This window comes from Oryzias melastigma, linkage group LG22, assembly GCF_002922805.2.
Source record: "Oryzias melastigma strain HK-1 linkage group LG22, ASM292280v2, whole genome shotgun sequence".
Lineage (NCBI taxonomy): Eukaryota > Metazoa > Chordata > Actinopteri > Beloniformes > Adrianichthyidae > Oryzias > Oryzias melastigma.
The window spans coordinates 14,705,072-14,722,423 of NC_050533.1; the positions used below are offsets into that span (position 1 = coordinate 14,705,072).

General features: G+C 38.0%; 1 protein-coding gene and 1 long non-coding RNA gene across 2 annotated transcripts in view; one reads left to right on the forward strand and one right to left on the reverse strand.

Moving 5' to 3' along the window:
- LOC112143077 (RAS guanyl-releasing protein 1) overlaps positions 1-15,690 on the reverse strand; it is a 17,552-nt gene extending 1,862 nt beyond the window's left edge. The window contains exons 1-14 of the mRNA XM_024266838.2: positions 15,424-15,690; positions 14,674-14,849; positions 9,482-9,587; positions 8,190-8,252; positions 7,982-8,113; positions 6,741-6,894; positions 6,143-6,316; positions 5,349-5,465; positions 3,741-4,016; positions 2,533-2,613; positions 1,531-1,635; positions 1,239-1,348; positions 858-1,002; positions 26-62 (exon numbers count right to left, since the gene is read on the reverse strand). Of these exons, the coding sequence (XP_024122606.1) occupies positions 26-62; positions 858-1,002; positions 1,239-1,348; positions 1,531-1,635; positions 2,533-2,613; positions 3,741-4,016; positions 5,349-5,465; positions 6,143-6,316; positions 6,741-6,894; positions 7,982-8,113; positions 8,190-8,252; positions 9,482-9,587; positions 14,674-14,849; positions 15,424-15,557 (1,810 nt within the window). The 5' untranslated portion in view covers positions 15,558-15,690. The remainder of the gene's footprint in view (positions 1-25; positions 63-857; positions 1,003-1,238; positions 1,349-1,530; positions 1,636-2,532; positions 2,614-3,740; positions 4,017-5,348; positions 5,466-6,142; positions 6,317-6,740; positions 6,895-7,981; positions 8,114-8,189; positions 8,253-9,481; positions 9,588-14,673; positions 14,850-15,423) is intronic.
- LOC112143093 lies at positions 10,833-12,653 on the forward strand. Its single transcript, XR_002918688.2, has 3 exons — positions 10,833-11,097; positions 11,172-11,247; positions 11,311-12,653. It is a non-coding gene; the product is annotated as an uncharacterized LOC112143093 (long non-coding RNA).
- Positions 15,691-17,352: the final 1,662 nt, after the last annotated feature.

The window sequence follows — 17,352 nt, forward strand, 5'->3', positions numbered from 1 at the left end:
ACATGGGTGAAAGTTTAATGATTACCCTTGCATCTGTAGCCTTGCTTGATAACGCCCCATAACTGTTGAAGAAAAACAAAAGTCAGATAAGATTTTCATTTTTCTTATGATAGAAAGATCTGAAAATATACAAAGCCCTTGACATTAAAAAAATAATACTAAATTGTTCACTCAATTTGCATATTGAGCACACAAATGTGTATTGTGTGCACAGAAAGAATTTTCTGCGCACAAATTAGCATTCTGCACTCACAAGTTAGCCTTTTTTTTAGCACAAGTTAGCATTTTGTGCTCACAAGTTAGCATTTTTAAGCCAAAGTTAGCACTTTGCACTTATAAGTTAGCATTTTTTAAGCACAAGTTAGCATTTTGCATTCACAAGTTAGCATTTTTAAGCCAAAATTAGCATTTAGCAGTTACAAGTTAGCCTTTTTAAAGCACAAGTTAGCATTTAGCACTTACAAGTTAGAATTTTTGAACACAAGTTAGCATTTTGAGCCCAAAAGAAAACATTTTCTGCACACAAGTTAGCATTTTGCACTTACAATTAGCCTTTTTTTAAGCCCAAGTTAGCATTTTCTGCACACAAGTTAGCATTTTGCACGCACACGTTGGCATTTTGCGCTCACAAGTTAGCCTTCTGAAGGCAAAAGTTAGCATTTTGGGCACAGAAATTAGTATTCAAGATACAATAAATACTAATTAAATACAAATTTGTGATCACAAAACTGCAATCAGTGTGCACAAGAAAACAATTTCTAAGCGCAAAATGCTAATTCAAGGCATCAATTTATTATTTTTTATAATGTCAAGTCCATAGCTCCGTAGAATAAGCAATGTTTTAGGTTTTTACTTACAAAACCTGAGCAGTTGTCACAGAAAGTGGGTTTCATGTAAGTGGTCTCTTGAAAGTTGTGTACGAAGCCAAGGCCAAGTTTAGAGCAGATGACACTAGCCCTCATAAAATAAGCAGTGATCTCCTCTCTGTTCACTAGGCCTTCCCTGAAAAGTAACAGAAAACACACAGAAGCTGAGCAGAGGAAAGCGAACCACCTTAACCATGTTTGTCATGGTGTAAATTGCATGGTAACGTGCAAGTTTTTAAAGTTGTTGTGATGGTCTGCTTCTGTAACTTTTTTTCTATTTCCTGTTATAAAGCCCACAACTACAAATACCCCACTTGTTTCCTCTCAAGTCCCAACTGATCTGTAAGGGCGCGTGCGACCTCAAATACCCACTTCTCTTTGTCCATCACACAGAAGGAAAAAGGAAAGCTAGCAGCAATTTTCTCAAAGTCCTCATGAGAAATGAAGCCGTTCTCATCGTGGTCGTAGTTCTTAAACACAGACTGGAAAAGACAAGAAGAAAAAAAAAAAACACCATTGTTACTCAACTATTAGAGAACAATAACAGCGAGGGCAGACTGCCAAAATGGCTGCATGCAGAATAGTTTAAACTGATGATTGCCGTTGCATAACACCATTACTGACTGGCTATGCAGTGGCTACTCTTGAGAAAGGAAGCACTTACATCAACCATTCTCTGCACATGTTTGCTGATGGTTCGAGGGTCAGGTTTAGGAGCCACTCCAGACGCCCAATCAACACAAACTGGAGGTTTGGAGGGGGTGGACGGCTGATGGACAAACATATATTGGTCATTAAAACGACTATGTATGAAATACAGTCCCTGTGGTGGAAAACAACAACATGTTTAAAAATATAGTTTTAAATGAACAACATCAAAGTTTTGGCAAAAAAGTAAATGTTTGTAAATTAAGATGTTTTTTTAAGCCATTCTTTTGAAATTTTATTAACTCAATGCATATTTGTTTATATTTAAAGACCCACTCCAATGAAAAATTGTGTTTCTGGTGTTTTTAACATTTTCTAATGTTATTTTAAGAGCATATATATTAAATGTTAAGATTAAAACTGCATTTTTCAGTGTTTTTTAAAATTCAAATCATTATGAATTAGGACAGGAAAAAAAATGGAAAAAGACAAAATCTGTTACATAGAAAATACGCTGGGCAGACCACAAGCTCCTTGTTCCAAGCTCTCAACAACAGGGAGGAGAAGAGGGGCGGGATTACCCTGCACCAACGGTCCCACCCACGAATTTCTAATGAATTACTGCATGCCACTGCAAAAACTATGTCGTAGAAAACAAGAGGGATTTGATCTGGACTAAAAACAGCATAATCACAATCAAAGAACACTGGGAACAATTTTCAAATAATTTAAAAGATGATGGGAGTGGGACTTTAAATGTTCTGGCTCTACTATTTCTTCAGAAGAAAAGATGGGTTTTTAGAAGCTTGTCGCTTTTATACTTTTATGTAATTCATGCTGGTACTGGCACTATTCCAAGGCATAATTACTTAGCCAGTTCTTACCGACTTCTAGCAAATGAAAAGCTTAGTGCTGAAGCTTGAACGTTTTAGTTGAATTAAAATGACCACTTTGTGCTTTTTGATGTCTCCCTGCAGGCGAGCGGATGTAAAGCTGTGTCCGTGTTTGTAATACTCACAGGTGCCTTACAGTTCTTAGGCTCCCGTGTATAAGACAGCTCGTAAATCTCATCCTCAGAGTAGTAAAGGTCCAAGGACAGCTGTAAAAGAAAACAACATCAGCACAGTGGAGGAGCACAGACAAAACACTGAGCTCTTTTCATCCCAAGATTTCACCTTGAAGCGTGTTTTGGCCAAAAATTCCGGCTACGGGACCGCAATTATCTTTCATGGGCATTTTATCTTTCGATTATGATTAAAACATTGTACAATAACAGCACAGCAAACAAAGCTGGTCTCATTCGCATTCAGTTTATCACCCCCACACTCATAAATCACAGACTCTCATCCCTCCCACACAAGACAATCCACTTGCTGAAACACGCTCATTTTCATCTATGTACAGTCATGTGAAAAAAGTGCATTTTTATTAGGAGGTTTAACCTGTGAAAAAAACAATAGAAATGTGTCTGGGGCTGAACAAGGCCTAAATAATTGATGCTGCTGCAGTCTTAGATGGACAGTTGAACGACATATTGCAGCATGTCGTTCTTACTAAACAAAAGCCAACTCGAAACAGAAGTATGAATATCTCAATACATGCTATGATGCAATACCGTACAGAAACATAACCTTCCTCTTACATGAAACTAGATTTGTTTATTTTCAAAAAGTCAAATGGTTTACTGCCCAGATACTAACAGGGAAATTGAATCTAGCTTTGATATTTACTTATAGGGTTGAAATATACCTGTTGCATGGCATGGTTACTGTAAAGGTGTTAACTAATCTTTCACACTTGGATCGAAACCTAGAAAAAAATACTACTGTCAAGTCAGTGTGGGCTCAGGTCTTTAGGATCTTCTTTTCCACAGAAACATAAACTTTTAACTGACTTGTTATTTTGCCATCATTGTATTGAATGGGTGCAACTGTGTTGCAAGGTGCGGTTATGAATTACAGCAAAGCGTCTCCATTCTTGTTCTTGTGCATAAAGGAAGTCCTGTGGCTAGAGGTAACTTTGAAGACCAAAGTTGTTCTGACTTCTTTGTTTTTAAGAACACTTCTCCTGTCAACACTAGAAACATTTGTTTTGTATTTTAATGTTGTGAACTTTGAAACAACTTAATCAGGATCAACGCCGACAAGTAACTTCTTTAAAACTGTGATAACACATTGGCCTGCCGTCGACCCTTATTTATGTTTACATTTTGACAAGAGTCATTACCGTCAGCAGATGAACCAGGTCCTTGTTTGCGTCTAATCTTGGTGGGATTTGCTGGAGCTGGATGAGCTCATTGATGTGGTTGTAGAGGACTTGGAGCTTATGGACATTCACCTTGTTGTCTTCCACATAGTCTGACATGGCCTCATTGACGGTAATCAGATCTTTGAGGTGGACACCAAGGATAGGGATTTTAAAACCCGAACACTTGCTGTAAGCGTGCCTATAGTTGTCATAGTTCCTGCAGGACGACAGCAGGTCTGTCATCTCGTTCAGGACCTGAGGATTAAATTAAACTGTTAGTGATTAAAGAAACAGTAAATTGCTTTAAAAATTGTGAAAAAAATGTGTTTTTGTTTTTTTTTAATATGTTCTTGTGGCATTTATTTCATGATGGAAGACAGGTATAAAGAAAGTTAAGCCTAAAATTGTGTTTTTGAGTATATCTTTTTTCAAATTGTTGAGAATCAGGAGCAGATGAAAGAATCTCATTGGAAAAAGCTTGTAGCTGTGACATAGGTGCTACATTTGGTGGGCTAACAGCTCCCTGCTCCGCTCCATTTTGATGCATCCACTTGTAGACGACTAGAACCACGTTCATCTTTCTCATCCCAGCTGGCATCTGGCTCAAAACTGCACTAAAGTTAACTCCAATATCGCTCGCCATTTTTGTTAGACTGGTATGTTTTATTGGGATTGTAAGAGGTTGTAAAATAGCAAGAAAGAGTGAAAGCAAAGGGATAACGGGAAGTGAGGCAGGCTTGCTCTGCACCAACAATTCTGCCCACATATCATGGTTACATTTATAATGAACTATTGCCACTACAGGAGCGATGTTCAAGAAAACGACACAGGTTTTTACGATTTGGGTTAAAACATGGCAAAATTAAAAGACCACTTGGGGCGCTTTATAATAGATAAAAATATGATTGAAGTACGAATTTAACAAATCAGCCTTACTTCAGCTACAAACGTTTAGCTGATTTTGGATTTACTTTAAAAATGGTTCTATTTTTAAGGAAATAAGATTAAAAGTTGCTTAATCTACACATCAAAGTAGATTGTCCTGTAAAATGGTGTTCCTTTAAGGCACAACTTCCATTAGAACCTTCTCTGTTCTAAATGATCGAAAAAATGCCAGGGTGCCAATCAAACAAGAATCGATGTGGGATGACTGTTTCCTGTTTTTTTTTTTGTTTGTTTTTTTTTTAAGAACGCCCTCCTGTGATTACTGACAACGGCTTTCAAACTGACTAACATGGTTTCTCGTTCCATTTTACCCTCCATATGATGACAGAAAGTCTATTTGTTTACCCCATATTGAGCTAAATCTCCTGAATGAATTGGTTTGGAACTCTTAACATATGATCTTTCGGCTCCCTGGTAGATGTTGTTCTTCAAGGAAACCATCATCAAAAGATCTCTTTCGTGCAAAGGTTTCTGTTGATGATGTAGCAACAAAATAAAAGCTTGGAAAAAAACATGTTCAAGACTGAAGGAAAAACTCAGTTCAATGTGATGCTGAGGCTTGTTAACTTGATTTTATCAACGGATAAATGAACAGTGTAAGAAAGAGGAAGAAAAGCAAAGTGAGTTCCTGGTAGCCGTTACCTTGGTGACCTCACTGGGTACATGTGAAGTGGTGTCTTTCAGTCTGGAAATTGAGCTGTGGCATAGCCCCCCCACCACTGCCATTAGTGTGTTGTAGTTGTGCATATGGTGAAGACTCTGATAACACAGACAGACATACGGAGAACAAGCAAATGTGTTCACAGTTAAACTGGTTTTCAGGTGCACCTGGTTACATAACTCATAACAGGAGTGTTATATAATACACTGCTGTCTTTTTCCTTTGTTGCACTAAAACTGAGAATTCTGGAGATGTTTTTTTTATACTTTCCAGTCTCTAAATTGTGCTGTGATTGAGGCCTCATAGAGCAAAGTTTGTTTCTACACCTGAAGGTTTTTGAGGTTGACAGCAGTGAGCAGCAGCAATCTGATGCATTAGTGTTAGAGTGCAAAAAAGAAAAAGTCCCTCGGAGTGCAAGTCTGCTTAGCTCCCCAAAGTCAGGGTATCAGTTCTCAGTACACCCAGTTTCACACGGAAAGGTTATAACAAGCCATCTCTGCCTTTTGTATTGTATTCAAGTGGAATTCACTCAACTACTGCATAATCTTGAAGTTTTTTTAACATATTAAATATTTAGTTAGATAAAAATCTCTTTAAAACCATAACCATTTAAATGTAAAATTCTACAATGAATCTTTATACTGCATCAAGGATTAGTGCTTTACAGCTATCATCTGAACGTGTGAACAATAGAGAAATGTATATGCAAAAGGAAATGTTCAGCTATTAAAAGTAACTACACGAGCAGATGGGGAGGGGTGGTGTTAACCACTACCTGTGCAACGTGGATAAACTTTGTGAAGACCTCAGCTCTCAGCTGAGCAGTCGGCCGGCTCAGCACCATCAGCTGAACCCACTGGGAGATCCCATTACACAGGGCGATGGAACGCTCCAGAACAGGAATGTCCTTCATGCAGCAGCTCTGCATGTAATTCTGAAAGTCTAGAAACTGTTGAAGCAGACAGAGACATGAGACAGGACGGAAATACCAAAGCACTTCCCACAAAGTCAGTTTAAAGACATAATGAGAGCAAAGGTTTATATATACATACATACATATTTATGTATATATACTGAGTGTGTACATATATATATGTATATACACATACAGTATATAAAATATACATATGTATACATGTACAAATGCAATATATATATATATATATATATATATATATATATATATATATATATATATATATATATATATATATATATATATACACTGTATGTGTACATAGATATATATGTATATACACATACGGTATATAAAATATACATATGTATGCATGTACAAATGCAGTATATATATATATATCATATAACCCAAATACGATGGTTGTCTTTCATTGACAACGAAAGTGTGCACTTACTGATATTCTGCAGAAGGATTTAAACTCCAAGTAGGTGAGGTGGTCAGCTAACTCAGAGGGCTCCAGGTGGTCAAAAAGAAGAGAAACTTTCCTCTTTTTACTGTAGTTAGCTTTGATCTTCTGGCTTGGTTTCCATGACCAGTCCCGCTCGTTTCTAGAACAACCAACAATAGAAACCTTGAAAGAAAATCTTATGAAATACGGTTTATTTCACATATATATATATATATATATATATATATATATATATATATATATATATATATAGTTTGGTATTTCTGAAAAACATTGAAAGTTCTCATCAGTCATAGTTTGCCTGCACACCGTGCAGACATATATATGTGTGCAGAAGTTTCTATTTGACATTATGGTAGAGCTATGATTTGTGCAGGCAGGGTTTGGGTCATCTTGAAACAAGATAATCAATTTAAATGAAGGCTATCTGAGTTATAGCTAAAATGAAAGTTGACTCTAGTCAGAATCTCTACACCCACAAGGCAGTCTTTTGCCAAATCCAAATTGCTACCCTACCCCTCTGACTCCTCCCTATTGCTCCAATTGTATGGACATTTGAAACTGTAGTAGTGTAAAAAATGTTTTTTAAGGGCTTTGGGCTGGGTATCCCTCTCCCTGTAGAAGGATTTGCATCACTTGTGACGCGGAGGAGAAACCCGTTTATTCACATGGGTGGGCTCTCTAGCATAGATGTTCACATTTAAAAATAAGTATTGAGGTTCTGTTTTAGCCAGACTTTTTAAAGTTCTAAAACTGAGTTTGTTATGTATTGTCTGAGCACTGGCAGCCACTCACTAACTTAGACGACCAGCAGCTATTGATGATGTCATCAAGCAGTAGTAATGTCCAAATTTGAAGACACTGGCCATGTCCGAATTCCTTGACTACTCACCACATAGTGCACTACATAGTGTGTTTGCCATTTTCTTGAGTTGTCCGAAATCTACTATTCCAAAATCGAAGTCTCTGCAAAAAGCCAGTGTGCATCAATGCTTACTCGATTAGAGAATACAGACCACAATACATTGCATTTGAACAGTATCTGTGAAACAAATAAAATTGGAGGGATACATTTAGGGAGAAGCCGTAGGGGAAGGGAAGCAATTCCGATTAGGGAAAAAAGTAAAATCCTTCCTTGAACTCACTACTTCATTGTTGCGACAAACCGACAGATTCTTGTCGGCTTCGTGTCTCAGTTGGACAGCTGGTCAGAGATTAACACTTACATCCATTTGGTGTCTAGAAGAGAGCAAAGATGCTCCTGTCCTTGCTCTTTGATCAGATCTCGAAACTCATCCAGCTTGTCAGACAAGCTGTGGTGCAACCGGAACATTATCCAGAATTCTTGAATCCAATGCCTGGTGGTCAGAAAAAACCCATATAAGAAAAGCAAAGCAGAAGACAAATGTCATTTACTGGATTTGTCACTCTCACCTTATAAAGTAACATATCTTTTGACACTGGGTTGGCTGCTCATTATCCACTGCTGTTTTAAATGTAATTAGTAGTTAAGGAACTGATCAAACTTAAACACCTATATTGTTTTTTACTGACATTTGTGATGAAAAATGTTTTTAACACTTGGAGTTTGCTTAACCTGACATCAAATCAATGAAAAATAATTAAGTAGATGATTGATTAGTTTCTTTCCTGTGAATGCTTCATTACTGGAGTCTATAGCATCTGAACCAAAAAGGCAAACAAAAGTGACATTTGGTCATGTGGGAGGCAGCAGCTGCACGGAGCAAAGCTCAGAGCATCACTCAATGAATCATTTTTGGAATCTGACAGATAATTGAATAACAAAACGTACAAAGAAAGCATCATTAAAAATTAAGGACCAATTATTAAATGTCAGCTTTTTAAATGTATTTTTTGGTGGCAGGACTCAAAAGATGCTTTATTTTGGAGTTTTTCCTGCCCACAATATTTTCCTTTTGACGGTCACGCTTCCCTCTGTTGTACAGAAGGAACCTGCATTTATATAAGCCTACAGTACACACACAAAGCACTTCTTTAGCAGACAAAGGAGCTTTTATAAAGACTTGACAGTATGGCTCTCATTTGTCAGAAATCAGATTGAAGTGATGCACATCAAAAAAAAAAAAAAAAACGTCATGGGAGTTGAAGAACCACCCACGCAATCCCAAAGCTAAAATGTGGCGAGGACTGGTAATCGTCCCTGATTTTATGTTGTTGTTGTTTTATCTGAACCTCTAGACTAAACTTAACGCATCGTTTTAGGTCTTCGGCTTGAAGAGGAAGGTTAAAAATAGCAGAGGTTACTTTAAGCAGAGTGTGCAGGAGAGCCCTTTGGGTATAAATGATTAAGAATGACTTCTATGAGGCAGAAAAGATTCAATTAATACTTGAAGCCCCCTCAGTGGGACAATGATCTCTTTGGGGCTTATTATAGCCACTGCTAAATGTCAACCTAAATAGAAGGTTTTTTTAAGGTTGCTGCTCCAGCTTATAAAAAAATGAAGGCGCCACTTTGGAACGAGAACCGTTCAAAGAGAGTGGATTTAGGTGTGAGCACAAACTGCAGCGTGCCCATCACATTTTACTCTGACAGCAACAAGGAGTACTGTGAGCCAAGAGCAGGCTTCACTGTGCGTTGCCGCTGACAACCAAAGGAAAGCGATGCACGGCCAGAGATCTGATCCCAGGCTGCTCAGAAAACCCTGAGAATCCTGCGAGAAGCTGTAGGAGTTGATGAAGGATATAGAGTGGTGAGCTTGTCCAGAAGGTCACTGGAGGACATGAGGAGACGGTGCATGGTCAGAGTGACGTTCAACAGGTGGCTGTTCCCCCGCAGATCACCATCTGTGTCTGCAAAAGTAGAAGGCTTGAATTTATCCAGAACGCTTGCAAAAATGGAGCAGAAATATTGAAGTTACTCATGTAGATATTGAGCTGAAGAAGTTTTAGCCGCAGATCTGCTGATGATATCAAATATCCATAACTGTTATATAAGTGTTTGCATATTGAGCCATGAAAATGACTTGAATTTGCCAGACAACAACTACAATGGTGGGTTTATGCAGCCTTCATAAATGTGAAATATTTATTTTAGAGGTGTTTTTTCCAACAAAAACATAAAAATATTTATTTTTGGGGAGTTTTTCCCAACTTAACCTTACAAAACAATAAAATATATATATATTGTATATACTCAAGAAAATACTCCTTATTTACTGCTATGTTATAAAGTGTCTGTTTAAACTGAATGAAACTATTAAACAAAGCACATTTAATTAATAATTTGATAAAATCTCTAAAATTAACCCATATTTTTGAGGTATTTTTAAGTCAAGTCATAGTCTAATAATCCAAAAATATATATTTTAATTCCGATTATAACGACAACAATATTTTAATATTAAAATCATATTCATAAAAGCCTATGTTGTAGTTTAGGCTGCTAAATAAATACAAATGTGAGTTTCTTCCAGGTTTTATCCTTCTACTAGTGTGGCAGTGTCCTGTTATATAATGTGTGTATACATAGATCTAGTGTCCATATGCGTGCCATTCCTGTATGTATTTTTAACTTTGGAGAACACCATTAACAAGGAAATTGTGTTATCTCCAACAACAGCGACAGCTACATTTGATTAAATGGAAAGCAGGTGTTGAGGTTAACCGGCTAAAACAACCCACCTTTACCCAAACTATCCGCACAGCCTGCGGGAGATTTACCTTTTCCTCTGATTGTGTGAAACCCTTGTACTCTCTTGCCTCACTAGCTTTTTTCTTTTTTTTTCTTTTTTGCTTCCTCTTTCCTGGCGTGTTTGTAACTTCCTCTCTTTGTGACGAGGCCACCTTCCCTTGCTGTTTTGATTTCACAGCCGACCTCTTGAGATGCACACGGAGAACTTGTCATGATAAGGATAATCTACGTTAGCAAAAAAAAATATGTTTTTAACTGACAAAAGCAACAGTGGTTTGCGTGATCGTCTTATCTAAAGGTAGCATAATTCTTTGTGAGAATGAGCATTAAAAACAAATATTTTATCCACCACTAATAAAAGAAAAAACAAATACTGGACAGGCTGTCAGAAAAAAGGTGAATAAAAGCATATCTTGTGTCCCGATACCATCAAGGACACTAGGCGTCTGAGGATCCACTTTTTAAAGCACATCACCTTGAAAATCCCTCAGACGCCATGGCAACACATCGTTTTATCTTTGTTATCAGTAAGCAAGTTGCCACTCGTGCTTCAGCTGACTAATCCTGCTCATCATATTGAACATGGGGTGTGTAGCGTGCAGCTTCTTCCACGAAAAACCAGCCGACATTAGTGACCTCATCTGTCAGGCGTAAAGTAAAAATGATAAAGTAAGAATTTAGGAACATTCATGTCTTAAAGACTTTTACAGACTAACGTAACTTCTTCTTTTTTTTTGCTTTAGTGTAATGTTCATACATTAGCCCAAAAACAACGGAAGTTTGGCAAAAATACAACAGGAAGTCAAGACTCTCATTCAGGTAAACAGTTGCTTCATCCCTCCTTTCACAACATTCCAACCACTAACACCCCTCCCTGCGCAGGCTTAATTGCAGGAAGAAATCCCCTCCGGACTGTCTGCGATAGCCTGGAACATTGGGAAAGATGCCGCTCAGCGCACGGGATAGTAGTGACAAACATAGCAAGAGGGGAGGATGACTCTGCCTGGCCTACTTTTAAGGTTTCTTAAATATTCATCAGCCCACTTCCAAAACCTGCACGTCACTTTTCCTTGTTTTGAAAGAGCCTATCCATCAGGATGAGGCTTTTGTTTTGTTCCGTGTCAGACTCTCTGGATGATGGATGTCTCTTTGAATGCGGGGTAAAACCTTCCACACTAACGAGGGCTTGTTGGGTTTTTATGAACTCTGCGTGTGCCACAGCGGAGCCCAAAGAGAGCCACAAAGCGCTAAAACAGACAGGCAGCCGAGGAAAAAATCAATAAGGAAAAGATTATTTTACAGAAAAAAAAAATCTGTGAGAAAAAGCAAAACTTTGATTATTATGTTTCGACATAACCATCAATACTAAAGGAGAAGAAGAGTTTTTTACTTTTAAAGTGAGGTCTTCAACATTTACCTGGATTTAGGAAAAATAAGAAAAATAAACAAATAATTAACTTTTTTTAAATTAGCTGCTTGAGGAATTTTTTTCAATTGGTCAGAAATATTTTTGGTTTGAATTCTCTATTAGCCAAAGTGAGGTGGTATTTCCTGCACGCCCTCACAGTTTGAGCTTGATGAATTTTGGCATTGTCACGTTGGAATATCCCCGTTCCATCAACAGAGAGGGGGGGGAAGTACTACGGGAAAACTCATTCAGTCTAATGAGGCAGTCAGCTGACCAGACTTGTTGCTACCTGAAACATTAATCAGAGCAGTACTTTTCCGCTGGAGGCCCTTTGTTTCATTTACTCTTTTTTTTATATATAAAAAATTGTGTTTTTGGTGTTTTTAACGTGTTCTTGTGACATTTTTTCTCATGATGGAGGACATAAATGAGGAAATTGAAGCTTAAAAAAGCATTCCTGTGTATTTATTTATTTATTCAAATCATTGTGAATCCAGAGCAAATGAAAATATGCCGTTGGGAAAAAACTTGTATTTGTGACAGAAATACACTGGGCGACTAGATTTTCATTTTCCTCATCTGAGCTGCTATCTGGTTAAAAAATGTACGGCTGGATAACTCACCATTTTTGTTGCACCGGTATTGTTTTGTGGGGGGTTGTAATGGGCTGTAAACTAGCAGGACAGAGAGTAAACAGATAGGTGACGGGAAATGGGAGCGGGCTTACACTCCGCCCACAACTTACTCAGAGAGGAATTTCCAATGAACTACTGCAGAAACTATGTCCTGGAAAAACTGTGTTTTTTATGGGTCTATTCAGACTAGAAAAGTCCATTAGTCTGGATCGAGTCTTGAACCTTATGTTTGTATTCAGACTGGTGCTACCAAAGATTTGTGACTATAGATCTCTTCAGTCGATGACCAGGAATTACAAGGTAAAGCAACAAGAGAAAGAACAATGAAAGTCTTTTGCTCTGCAATCCCTATCAAGATAGTTTACTTCATCAAACTTTATATTTCACTGACCAATTTTGAACGTCTGTATCAATCTCAGGTACAACACTTTTTACTAGCTATTTTGGGAAGACAGTTGCTGACAAGACGACAGCTAAGAGAGTTCACTGATAAGTGTTGATAGATTGTCAGGAATACAATGTGAGAAGCAATTAGTATCAGGTTAAAAGTTGCTTAAATAAGTCTGCAATAAGCCTCTCTGTTTACATACCGTAATGCCCAACTACGGTGGCCATCTTGGTCCAGTTGCTCAGCACAACGGACGGAGCCTATTCAGACCGAAGAGACTCAGAGAGATCTGGAGCTCTGTCCGATTGGAATCAAACCGAAACCACCTCAAAAGATGGGTCGGAGAGTGATTCCTGGTTCCGGACAAGAGTCAGCTTGGGTGTATTTAATAGAACTGAACCGAAATGTTGCTAGTATCGATCTCAAGTTGGTATGGGATCGATACCAGCCTCGATATTTCCACTCTTGTTTAAACTTTTCTCTCTAAACTATTCTCTATTTAACTTAAAATATTGTCTGTTTTTATGTTAATCAAGTAACTAATTAAAAGGCAAACTTACAAAAAAAATTGCACGATTAAAAACAATTGAGTTTTTCAGGTTCATGTCACACCCACATTTATAAAAAAAAATGTTGATATCGGTATTTATATCACTGATATTGACCAGTATCAAAAACTGTATATTAATAGTTAAAAGAAACCCCGGGAACACTTTTATAAAAGATCAAAAGATGATTGGAGTGGGACTTTAAGTAATAAAAATATAATGTTATTAGATGACTTCTCAACAGGAATTCAGTTGAGATTTGAAAAATTAAAATATGTTATTTGAGGCGTGCTGGATCATCAGGATCCATTGATCGGCGCTTTGCAGAGCACTACATTTCAAAGGCCCGTGAAGCATCTGAGGGCCGCCTGACCTTTCGACCAAGCCGAGCTGGAAGCCGCCAACAGGTTATCTTTCACACAGCTCTTACGTGGAGCTCTCAGTTGAAAAGCTAGCCGCCTGCCGATCCATGGGGGTTCACTTGTGATGTGAGCAGGCAGGAACAGAAGTCATTTTATCAGGAGAAGCTGGTCAAGGAACACTGCACTGCCTGAGAGATAGCATCTTAAGCACACTTTGCATAAAGAAGGCTACACCGAAAAATATTTTCGCATTCAGACTGCTGAATGGTGCCCTGCTTTGTAGAGTCTCTTTCATTTCACCCCCTGATTAATTCTGCTTCCTTCATGCATCTGGTATGAGAGGCTGCCCGTCATTACAGCCTGCTTTTTACCTCTCTGTGGATTAATGTAGTTATGAGATGTCATTTTATGTGCAGCCTTTTGTAACACTTCTCCAGCGCTCTTGCTGCATTTGCGTAACCAGGCAACGGCAGTTTGAAAGCTGTCTCTTCAGAGACCCAATCACCAGAACTCTGACAGCACTCCAGACAACTTGATAGAGCCAATGATTTTTGTTTGACTGATCCAACTGAAGCTTCCACCATCATTTATGCAATCTAAAAATTGTTTCTTCTTGAAATAAACTGTTGAGTAACATATTAAATATTTGAATGCTTGCATAATATATGTAAAAATAGACTGGCGAGAATGTTAAACTAAAACCAGATGCAGAAGTGGTTTAGAAAATCTTTTGAGATCCACATGTAGAAACTTGCTTCGTGCAAAAGTGGAAGACAAGCGCCTCAGCCCGCAGCGATCACACCGAAACTCAACCCCAGCTCCACAGCGGTGCGGACTTCACTGCTGCAGCATGATGTGTTGACAGTAAAAACACAACTCGAGCAAAAGGCCATGAAGGACTCACCGAAGCACTGCAGGCAGGCCTGGATAAGCTCCTCCCAGGTCGCCCCCTTGGCGAGGTGTCCCAGAGACATCCCTGGTTTACCTGGGGGGGTCTGGATGGGGCTGAATTTGTGGAATCTGTGATTACGTCCCGGGGGAGACACTCTGGACTTGCCAGAGGTGCAGCCAGTCACCCTCCTTGAGAAACACAAGAGACAGGCAGAATGAGAGGAAGGAGGTGCTCTATAGTGAAAGTGTGCCTTCCACTGCTTGCTTTAAGAGTGAATACAAAAATCCATTATTATGATCAGTTGAATTGACGATCCTGAGCCATCCTCAAAAAAAGACATTATAATGAACATGTCAGGCTTTGACAATCATCAGATGTTGCCATTCATTGTTTTCGTTTCCTTCCTTTAAGGAGGAAATACCATGAAACTGCGGAAATCCACCTTAATATGGTGAGAAAACCGGTGAGCAAGAAAACGACTTTCCACTTTGTTTCTTATCAAGTTGAAGGGAAACATTCCAAGTCGTCTGTGCGTAAAATCCTTGCGTGCGTAAAAATCCTGGCGTGCGTACATTTATTTTACGGCTTTGGCACAAATTCAGGCACATCTGTGTATTTATCTGAATCAAGGTCAGTGGGACAACACCGATACTTGTATTTACATCTATATATGTATTTATTTGTTTGGTTAGGATGGATTTTTCTTTTTGTATCCGCTGGAAACTCACGCGCAAAAGTGCGAGAAAAGATTCAACGACTTACACATCGTCTTTCCCCTTTTCTTCCGTCGGTGCGCTTTCGCTCTGGTTCTCTTTAGACTGGCATCCCATGGCGAGATACTGGGCGACGAGCGGCTGAACTAGGCTGTCCATCTGCGTTCTCCTCGATGAGAGCATTTCATCGCTCTGCTCGCTTCAGTGCGCCTCTCGGCTGCATTGTGCTGACTCCTCAATGAAAATTACACAATTAAGATTCACCCAGCCTGTCAGCGAGTGGGCGGCCGCGCTGCTGTCGGGCCCTGTCACTCACTCGCTCCGAGGCTGCCCTTTACTGGCCACTTTCATTTGCGTCACGACGCGAGCCCTTTTATAGGCAACTTCTCAACTTGGATGGAGGAGTCACCCAGAGGTTGATGAGGAGACTCCAGAAAGTGGGAACACGTAGTGTTAGACTTCTCCAACAAAACACAGCAGTTTCCATGCACATTTACCCTACATTTTACGCACAAAAAGTAGTTTGACCTTCAAAAATGCTCCTTATGACGCATCAAGTTGCACACAACATCCTGAATCTATAGTGTGGGACTCAAATATCTGCTAGAAATTTTGATTTTTCCAAAACCAGAAGAGTTCTGACATCTGGTAGAACTTAAAAAACAGCTATACTACTTTTTTCTTTGTTAAAATTACGCAGTGTTTATAAAAAAAACTATACGGTTTCCTTTCATTTCATCATAACAGTCCAAACTGAGCAAAATTAGGTGAAATATGAGTTTACTGTGATGCTACTGCTAAAAAAATATAATAAAACCATTGAGTTGCAATGTATTTTTCTTTTTTTGTCATTAAAATTCAGCTTTTTATGCAATGTTTATACAAAACGATGTTTTTAAACATTTTACTTTATGTACTTCTGTCATTTTAACTTGTTTATGTATTTAATATCTGTGAAAAACACAATATATTGCCTCCTTGATTACAAGGTCATGTAAAATAAATACAATTTCCTTTAATTTCATCTCTAAAAAAGACTAAACTGAACAAAATTTGGTGAATTGTGGGATTACTGTGATGCTTCTGCTGAAAATTAAGTTAAAATCTTTGAGAAGCAGGATATTTTTCTTTTTTCCTTATTAAGTTTTTTTATTTTTGTTGAAATTGTTTATATAAACTGTGCTTTTAATGTTGTATTATATGTACTTTTGTCGTGTTTTAGTTTAATATCTCTGTAAACATTTCAAATTCCCCCCTTGAACACAAGGTCCTGTAAATAAATACAATTTCCTTCAATTTCATCTAAAAGAAAAAGACTAAACTGAGTACAGTTTGGGGAAATCTGGGATAACTAGGATGCTACTGCTAAAGAATATAATAAAACCGCAATTTATATTTAAAAACTGTGCTTTTATTGTTGTATTTTTTTACTTTTGTCATTTTAAGTTGTTAATTTATTTAATATCTCTACAAAATTTTCAAATTGCCTAATTGATCATGAGGTGGTTTTATTAAAATATAGCTTTTCTGCCATTTCATCTTTAAGAAAAGACTAAACTAACCAAAAATTATGTGGATTATGGGATTATCGTGACATTACTGCTGAAATAATAAAATTAAACCCTTGAGTTGTGCTATGTTTCTCTAAACTTGGAGTAAACTCTTTTTTTTTTGGAGAGTAAACACACAGTATCTCTTAGGCTAAAAGATTGAATCAGAGCGTCTCTCATTGATCTTTTTGACTGGTTGCTTATCTGGCTGATAAAGCACATGACTGCTGCTGGAGCTTTCCCAAAATATAGTAAAAGGACCCTGTCTTTTCATTTTTTGCAGAATTTTGAATAGGTAACAAATTGGTTTTAAATGCCACAATGCGATGCTTTTTCAATTTAAAAAAAAATATATAGTATTTGGGGGGAAAAAGCACTACCCGTCTGTGGTTCTTTGTCTGAATGTTGTTCCATCCACCCTTGAGGTT